This window comes from Macadamia integrifolia, chromosome 1, assembly GCF_013358625.1.
Source record: "Macadamia integrifolia cultivar HAES 741 chromosome 1, SCU_Mint_v3, whole genome shotgun sequence".
Lineage (NCBI taxonomy): Eukaryota > Viridiplantae > Streptophyta > Magnoliopsida > Proteales > Proteaceae > Macadamia > Macadamia integrifolia.
Genome location: NC_056557.1, coordinates 3,278,352 through 3,287,569, shown reverse-complemented (window position 1 = coordinate 3,287,569; position 9,218 = coordinate 3,278,352). Strand labels below are relative to the sequence as shown.

General features: G+C 39.6%; 1 protein-coding gene across 1 annotated transcript; it reads left to right on the top strand.

Annotated features, from left to right (window-relative positions):
• Positions 1–2,420: 2,420 nt before the first annotated feature.
• LOC122076260 lies at positions 2,421–2,837 on the top strand (the record flags this gene model as incomplete). Its single annotated transcript, XM_042641589.1, is given in 1 exon segment — positions 2,421–2,837. A coding segment is annotated over 1 exon segment (253 nt), but the record flags the coding sequence as incomplete, so codon positions are not given.
• Positions 2,838–9,218: the final 6,381 nt, after the last annotated feature.

Sequence of the window (9,218 nt, the reverse complement as noted above, 5' to 3'; positions counted from 1 at the left end):
GTAAATGGATCAGTTTGGTTTCAGTAAACAGTTTCGATTACAAATTCACATCCTTAATTACAATGGGGAGAGATTATCAGAACATATTTTCAACTTTGCAAGAAAAATATGAAGGTCGTCCTAGGAGTATTTCCACTTTATATATATATTTATTTAAAAAAAAAAAGAAAAAAACATTTATCCTAAACAATAACTGTGCTACATTACTATTGTAAAGAGCTGCAAGCTCTCCAAGTTGGGGTAGAGAGCGCCACTTTTAAGTTTGACTATAAATGTTTTTCGTACAAAATCAAATTAAAGTCTGGGGTTCAAACCCTAAACCTTGCTATATATACTTGTAACCTTTTGAGTAAGTAGTTATGCCAATTTTAGATCTATATAAAGAAGATCTTGTCAATTGTTCATATCTTCTTTTATATTTTATCTATCTTCGGCTATGTTTGGTAGCCTTAATGTTTTCCACATACTGCTATCCTTACTTGTAGCAATTTTGATTTACAGTATTCACAATTGTTAGCTCTCTCTCTCTCTCTCTCTCTCTCTCCCCCTCCCAACATAATACCACGTGCACATGTTTTTACTAGTATATATATAAATATTTGGTAAGACTATTGTCTATATTATATGTTTTAAGGGAAAAGGTTGGGTATGTCGCCGATATCAAGTATGCTAGCATCCATTGTGTCTATCTCTCTCTTCCCTTTTTTTGAAATGACCATCATATCCTTCCTGAATAATACTCCATCATGTGTTCCTATTGGTGCTATCCGCTAGCATATTTGATATCGGCGGCATACCTATCCCTCTCCCATGTTTTAATTATATACAAAGTTTTCTTTCATACATTTTCTATGACCGGACAAAATTACATCCCGAGCTTAAGCACTTTTTTCCTATACCCATATTCACAAAAGGCCCAACTTGACCTAACCTAAGATTTACTGAATGAGAACCTACTATGGGTTGAACTTTGTGGATTAAGATCCTCTTTATCGTAGGGGGTGCTCGAGGGGTACCAGTGAGCTCCCTCTCTCTCTCTCTCTCTCTCTCTCTCTTTGTGGGCAAGAGAATGCTACCTGCTTGTGCAGTCAACGCTTAGACCGATGAGAGGCCACGCAAAGGCATCTATAGCGCATGGCACAGGAAGAGCAACATAGTCTTTTTGCGTCTGCCTGTGTCTAGGCGTAGACATATGCAAAGGAGATAGCTTTCTTTTCCCACATATATATATATATATATATATATATATATATATTAGCGACTGTGGTCTAAAGAAAGCATCCTTGTATGTTTTCCATTTATATATATTTTTCATTAACCATTATGGCTTCAGCAATCCCTAAACTGGCCTGGAAATTGTTGAGAGGCCCTCACCTTAAATTTATTTGGACTTTATGTGTTTGGTTTCATTCTTGTATTGTATCACACGATAGTCTTTCATTACTTGGAGATGTATGCTTGATGCCCTTTCACCCAAGACTAACTCCAGAGACGATCTATTCAGGTAGCTCCCTTTTGTTGCTTCTCTATGAATGGGTTGGGAATTAGAGGCCATCTATTCCCTTTTGCCTCCCAAATATAGGGAGTGATCCTTAGCTCATGCTCCCCTTCGAGGGGCCTTCAGAGGAATGTGGAGCTTGAGGCTCAATGGATGGGGAGCTATTTCAAGGGGGATTTGATAGGTTGCATTGCTAAGCTAGCATTTTGATATCTTATAGACCACATTTGGAAAGAAAGGAATTTCCATATTTTCAGGAAAAAGACTAGAGTGAAATGCAAATGCACGTACGTGTTGGACTTGAGCCCGGTCTGTTTATAAACAGATAGTACACGGTGCAAGGGGGTAAGCCCGATGGGCGTTTGACCGATGCCTGACTGGCACAACCTATTTTACAAGCTTGACTCGGCCTGACACGTTTAGCTCCACCGTTTATATGCATGTTTTGATTTTCGTTTGGATAGAATAAGGTATATAATGATATTTTTATCACTTGTTGAATGTAATTTCCCTTATGTATAATATCTTTTCTAAATTATTGATGATTTAATAAAATATATTAAATATAAGACAATTAAAGACCTTTTACAGTTTTATTCGTATATTATCTCATTTAAAGCTCGATTAGTCGATTAAGGGAAGCTCGATTAAAGCCTAGTACCCGACCAAAAACACCACAAGACTGACCGAGACCAACTTATTCCTTAAAAAGGTAGGTCACAATCCAAAGATATAGGCCTCTAGCTAGGCCCAACCGAGACCGGTACAACCCGACTGATTGACACCCCTACATAGACTTATTTTCCGTAAAAGTTAGGTACCCTAACTCTCATTTACCAAAAAAAGAATAATCTTATGTGAGGGCTATTTCGTAATTTCAAATGAAGTTAAGGCAATTATTTCAGCTAAAACGAAAGGCGGCTAGTGTTTGTTTAGGATTCCTGGGGGTTTGAAGATTTTGGGGGTAAGGAAATGCTGCTGCAGATTTAGAAGAGAACGCAGCAGCTGCCCCCTGACTGAGCAGTCACCAATCTCTAACGGAACTGAGAAGCAGCGATAGAGAATTAGAGAGAGGGATTGGAGATTATGGCATCGTTGTGTCTTTCGGTGCCTATCGCTTCAAATTCGAGAGCTGTTGCTTCATCAGCAACTTCGATGTCGTCGGTGAACTATTGCGTCGCCTCGCCGATGCTAGGACAGCTAGGTCGATGCACTCTCGTTTCTATGCCATTGATGATATCTCGAAGGAGAGTGATGCGCTCTCGTAGGAATCAGGTTGTTTGCATGGCTCCTGAGGAAGAGAAGATGACTCGCCGTTCTCCTCTCGATTTCCCCATCGTGAGTTCTCCCTTATCTCCCACAGATTCTCCTGTTTGCATTTTTCAGGCTGTTCTCTGTTTTCTGCTCATTGTTGTTTTGGGGTTGGTTTATTTATCCTGTTTGCTGTGATTTTTAATGTGATTCAGAAAATCCTATGCAAGGCCTTGAGTTTGATTCCTCTCTCTCTCTTTTCAGTGGAGCTTGATTATATGCTTTCTAGTCAAAATCAAAATTAAACCCCTATAAATTTGTCTAAATTTGAATGCTCCTGACAATTCTTACTGAAAATGCTCCTATTACTGAAGATTAAGACTAACGATCCCACAAAAAGGAGAGGAACATGGGCTGCTGTAAATGAAGGATTAAGGCAATTTCTGATGTAGAAGTATATGATTGCTTACAAACGAAAGAATTTTCTTTTTTGCGTGAATGGAAAAATTTAATTAAAAGAAGAAGAAAAAACAATACAACTGCCAGGCAGGCTACACAAGGGGAGGACCCCAAGCAAAGTAAACAAAACAACCAACAAAAAAGGAGCAATTCTTACAATATAGACCAAGGATGAATCTATGGGAAACAAATGTCAAGTTTTCCAATCTATTGATCAAATATAGTTCGGGGAAACCTAATGCTATGACTCTGTCTTGCAGTAAAAGTGCAATAGCCCTCTGGAACAATGGCATTTTTAGGAACAGTCACACCAACCTTGGTGAGGTAGTCAGAAGATGAAGGCCGCCATTCAGTAATATTGGTAAAGGAAATTTCTTTACCTGGATCTACACCATCTTCAAGAGGCAACGTTTTCAGGGTCTCTTTTCAAGAGGCCATAGAGGTTGTCAACCTCAAGGGATGCATCACAAGGAGGCTCCGAAGAGGGATAAAGGTGAAAATAATGCTGCTTTCTTTCCAAACTCCAATCTCCCAGTTATAGTGATCATCGGAAGGAGAGGACTTCTTTTCTTTCCCTTTAACTTCAATATCCGTATGTAAAGGAATATCCTTCACAAATTCTACTAGATATGATTGTGATTTGTGAGGGAAGATCCTTTATAATCTCTCCCTCTTCAAGCGTCGAGGGAATTAAATTTTGAATCCACATTCGAATCACCCAAACCCATATCTTTATCCGAGCCCACATCAGCAGCTTTTACATTTGATACATTGCCAAGAGTGATGTAGGGGATTTCCTAGAAGACTAGGGTCCCTACAAAAGTAACTCAATTATGGTAAGACAAACTTAAGGGGGGGGTCTTGGGATTAGGTTGGGGTTTAGGTATGCTCAACAAAACAAGATTCAACATGCAATAAATAAAGACAAATCAACATGTAGCCAGGAGCAATGTTAATCTAAGCGGAAAAACACATAATAACTTACTAAAGCTTCAAGTGGGGACATGGGGAAGGGAACAAACATTATGCGAATGTTAGGTTCAGCACAAATCAATCTAGACACCAAATAAGAGATGCAAACAATCAATGTCCTCTAGCAGCCAACTAAAATGGAAACTCAGGAAGGGTTTTAGAGATATAACAGTGAAGAAAAAAAAGACTTAAAACAGTAGGTAAATTAGGTATAAACGAGGGGGCAGGGGCTGGTTTCAATGCTAATGGACTGCAACATATAATAGGGATTAATGGAGGTGGGGGGGTTTAGTTTGATTACTTACCTTGTTGCTGTCCTGGTCTGAGGAGAAAAGAAGGGACCAAGGTCCTCCTAAAATAAAGAGATGCAGTCCACTTTAATTGATGAAAAAAATCCAGCCTGCAGAGAAGTGTCCTTTACTGTTGCCGATGGAGCTTGTATGTGTGTGTGTGTGTGTGTGTGTTGGGACTTTCAGCAGCCCACGGACAGCATGTGCAGCCAGCAACAATGACCGAGAGATAAGGGATGAAAGAGAGAGAGAGAAAGAGAGTCGTGATGGAGGGAGAAGGTGAGAAAAGGAAGAGAAAATCGAGACAGAGATAGAGATGGTGAGAAAGGGAGAGAGATCGAGAATGAGAGGAGGTCGTGAGAGGGAGAGAGGGACGCTGGCTTTGCCTTTTTTCTTTCAACAATTTCATTCATTAAAAAAATCTCCCATCGTGGCCAATGGATTTACATAAATAATAGGATAATTAGTAAAAAAAAAAAAGAAAAGGCTAATCTAGGAACATAATCTTAGAAATAAAGTAAACTTCCTAAAAAAAAATAAATAGGAGTGCTATTTAGTTTCCTACTTAACTCAATGACCTAAATAAATAAGATACTGGGAAATAAACCTACTAAAACAATAAATCAAATGGGGGCCCACAAAATCTTGGGCGATAGGAAAGAGAGAGGGAATCAACCAGCATTGGGTAAGGCTAGTCGATTCCTCCCTTCGTTCCTTCTTCCTTCTTCTTTCTTCTACTTCCTTCTATTCTTCCAGCCACAAAGATGGCTGTTTCTTCTTCTTCTTCTTCTTCTTCTTGCGTCTGTACACCTTGATGTCTCCATCAATGAGTTGCCTCAAACTCAGCAATCTTATCCTCATACTAGCTGGACTAATGCAATCACTGAATATTTTTCCTTTCTCAATTGCTCCCACGGAATTTGGGACTGAATTTAAAACTGAAGATCGATTGCCTTCTAAGGACATACCCGTATTAGTTGCCTCTAGGCCCTCCACCTTAGCAATCTTATCTTCAAACAACCGAATCCTAGGACTACTGCAATCACTGAATATTTCTCCTTCCTCAATTATTCTCACGTAATATGGGACAGGATATGCTTTCCATTATTATCTACTCCACCTCCCTTTTTGGAGTTGACTTTGAAAAATATTCCGATCAGCATCGAAAAATATTCCGATCAGCACCAACACCACCATTAGCAACTTTTCCTTGCCACCACAACTGGCAGAGTACTAACACCTGCATTCCAGTGTAGACCAGATGCAGACACAATGTTTACCTCTGACGGTTTTTGATAAATGATACTTTCCAATTTTCATATGCGTATCGGCTTCCCTATGTATCACCTCACGAACTTCCCCATTCTCCACTGGAGTCTTGAGTGATGCAGAATCGAGGTTGAATCGAGTTGACCCTTCGGGCAATCTCAACCGAGATGGACCGGGTCCGATTGGATTTTTGGATTCATTAGGATCTTTAGGATTTTATTTTATTTGGGGATTATTTGCAATCTTTTAATTTGGGTAATTGATAGTTAATTAGGGAGTTACCAATTTGAGTTTTATTCTGTTTCTAATTTTATTAGTGAGAACTTAGGAAGCAAATTAGAAGTTGCTAATTTAGTCTTAGATTTTTATTAGGCAAGTTTTAATTTTCAGTTATTATATAAAGGCATGTAACCCAAGTATTAGACAGATTTTGAATGATGAATTGAATTGAATTCAAGGTTTTAGTACCGGGTATGGTGCAAGACGTGTGACCCCTTTCCCCCTATTTGTGCTATTCTTCTCTTCTCCCTTACAACTCTGAGTTCGTTCAGGGTTTTCTTTCCTTTCTCTACAGGCCCTCCATCAAGTGGTATCAGAGCAAATTTCCTTCGAAATCCTTTACTTCGATGGCGTTTCCCCTTCCCCTTGAATTTATTACTCTTATTGAGGAACTTAAGAAGAAATTTGATGATAGAATGAAGGAACTTCGATCAGATTTTCAAAAGCTTAGTGAAAGTACCAAATGCTTGTGTGATAAGGTGTGCAACATGATCGAGGATGGGTTAGTGGTAGACAAGCCGGTTGGCACTAGATGTGACGATCAAGATGAACTTAGCGGTCCGATCAAGGTTGCATCTAAAGAACTGATCGATTGTCCACTTTCAATTGTGAAACCCCAACATTAGATTCTAATCAAAGTCATATCATTCGTTGGCGACCATCCGGAGACGGTGACAGATGAAAGCACGATGTGCTGGATCATAGCCCCATCAAAGCCAATGATCGTGGATGTTGATCGAGTGGTTCTGATCCTTTCCTTTAAAACTCGTGGACGAGTTTTTCTCAATATCGGGGGAGTTGATGCAGAATCGAGGCTGAACCGAGCTGACCCTTCGGGGAATCTCAACTGAGATGAACCGGGTCTGATTGGATTTTTGGATTCATTAGGATCTTTAGGATTTTATTTTATTTGGGGATTATTTGCAATCTTTTAATTTGGGTAATTGATGGCCAATTAGGGAGTTACCAATTTGAGTTTTATTCTGTTTTTAATTTTATTAGTGAGAACTTAGGAAGCAAATTAGAAGTTGCTAATTTAGTCTTAGATTTTTATCAGGCAAGTTTTAATTTTCAGTTATTATATAAAGGCATGTAACCCAAGTATTAGATAGATTTTGAATGATGAATTGATTTAAAGGTTTTAGTGTCGGGTATGGTGCAAGTCGTGTGACCCCTTTCCCTCCTATTCTTCTCTTCTCCTTGCAACTCTGAGTTTCTCTTAGAGATTTCTTCCCTTTTCTTTACGGGCCCTCCATCACTGAGTCATAACAACAGTAGAATCAAGGATTAAATTATCAGCATTGGTTGCCGTATTTGTTGGTTAAATTTAAGATACGTATCGGAGGGTATTGTATCATATAGAAGATACGCTAAGATATGCTAAAGATCAAGGATTGAAGTATCAGTATCGGTTGCCATATTAGTCGGCTAAATTTAAGATACGTATTGGAGGGTATTGTATCGGTATTAGAGATACTTTAAACCATGAGCAGAACTTTGCACATCAATTGAAGAATGCCATCAGCTTGCTTGGGGTGCACATGTTTCCATTCCTGCTGATTTTGTACTTTATGATTGAATTTCGTAGAACGACCTTCTCTTCCGAAGGATGCTGGAAGGAATCCACTTCTCTCCTAGCTTTGCCAAGACTATTACTTACTGAGATAGAATGAAGAGAGTACAGATAATCTCCACGGCCAAACACAAGACAATGAGAGCATCTCAGAAGGTGCCAGTCATAAAGCACTTCCTGAGTAAAGGCCCGCAAGAGAGTATTACTTGAGTGAGAGACACCTTATTCAAGAACCAAATTGGGATACACAACAACTTGTTTTCCATCCTGCAATTGCGTGAGACAAAGTGAAGTTTGAGTCCCTCATTAGTTCCAAAGTTCCGGGAGAATAAAGAAAGCCATAAACCACTAACATTACGGGCAGAGTAGGGCATGAAACCGTTCAAATTATCATCCCCTGGCCAAGAAACAGAATCAGAACCTTTTGATCCATGCCTCCCCTGTAACTTCTCACCAGGATTGACAATCTCACTGACCATGCCAGCTTGAGCCATACTAACTTCTTTGTCCCATACAATCAGTTGAGCCCTTAAAAAAGAACCAAAGTTGAGCCCTTCAAAAGGAACTAAAGTTAGCCGGAGGAGGAGGAGGAGGAGGAGGAGGATGGACATGTGGGGAAAAGGATGGGGTGTTGCAGTGGGAGGGACAGGAGGGCGTGTTGCAGTGGGAGGAAGGTGTGTTCAACCTAAAAGTTCTATATTAACTATAAGTTTATCTGCTCTAGCCTTCACAACCCTCTTATCTCACAAATGAAAGATATTTTCATAGGGGCAAATATAGTATCTGATGGAGGCCGGTAGGGGGAGGGAAGAAATCCCTGAGATGTCTTAGAGTTGCAAGGGAGAGGGAGGAATTGCACAAAGAAAAAGAGGGGGGGGGAAATCACACACAACCCTCAGACTTCAACGACATAGACTTAATTCATCTTTTTCATTCTCTCCTTTTGTCCATTGGTTACAACCAAGTTTATTTGAAAAATAAAAGACATAAAAATAAAAACTCAACTGAAATATAAGCTAGCCTAAACTAGGAAGCAATTCATAAAAGGAAGCAGGCTCTAAATCGACTCTAACTCCTACGTACTCAACTTCCTAAAATAAACAGAATAAAATAAATTAAAAATATTATTCTCTTAAATAAAATAACTTCTAAAATCCTACTAGATTCAAGACTCAAATATGGGTCTGGTTCATCTCTATTTGGATACCCAGATGGGTATGGATCGCTCCATGGGTGCGATTTCTCATAAGGGAGAAAATCGCATCATGCCCAGGATGGACATGTAATGCAGGAGTAGATTACAAGAAACTACCCCAGCAATTTATAACCCTAAACAATACCAATAGGACCATGAAACAAAGAAATAATACCATCAAATAAACCCCCAAGGATATAATACCCGTATAGGAGCAAAACCAGCACAAAACACAACCCGATAGGAGAGAGAAAGACCTGCTATAGAGCTGGAGAGAGAGAGGTGCGGCCAGGTCTGTAGGAGTCCGATTGAGCTGCACTCTTGGGCGTAGATAGTCCCTAGGGAGGGTACAAAAACCCCCAAAGTTGAGAGGATTCTGACGGCTGGTTGTGAAGTTACAAGCTTTCTTGATTTTCTGACCTAGGAGAAATA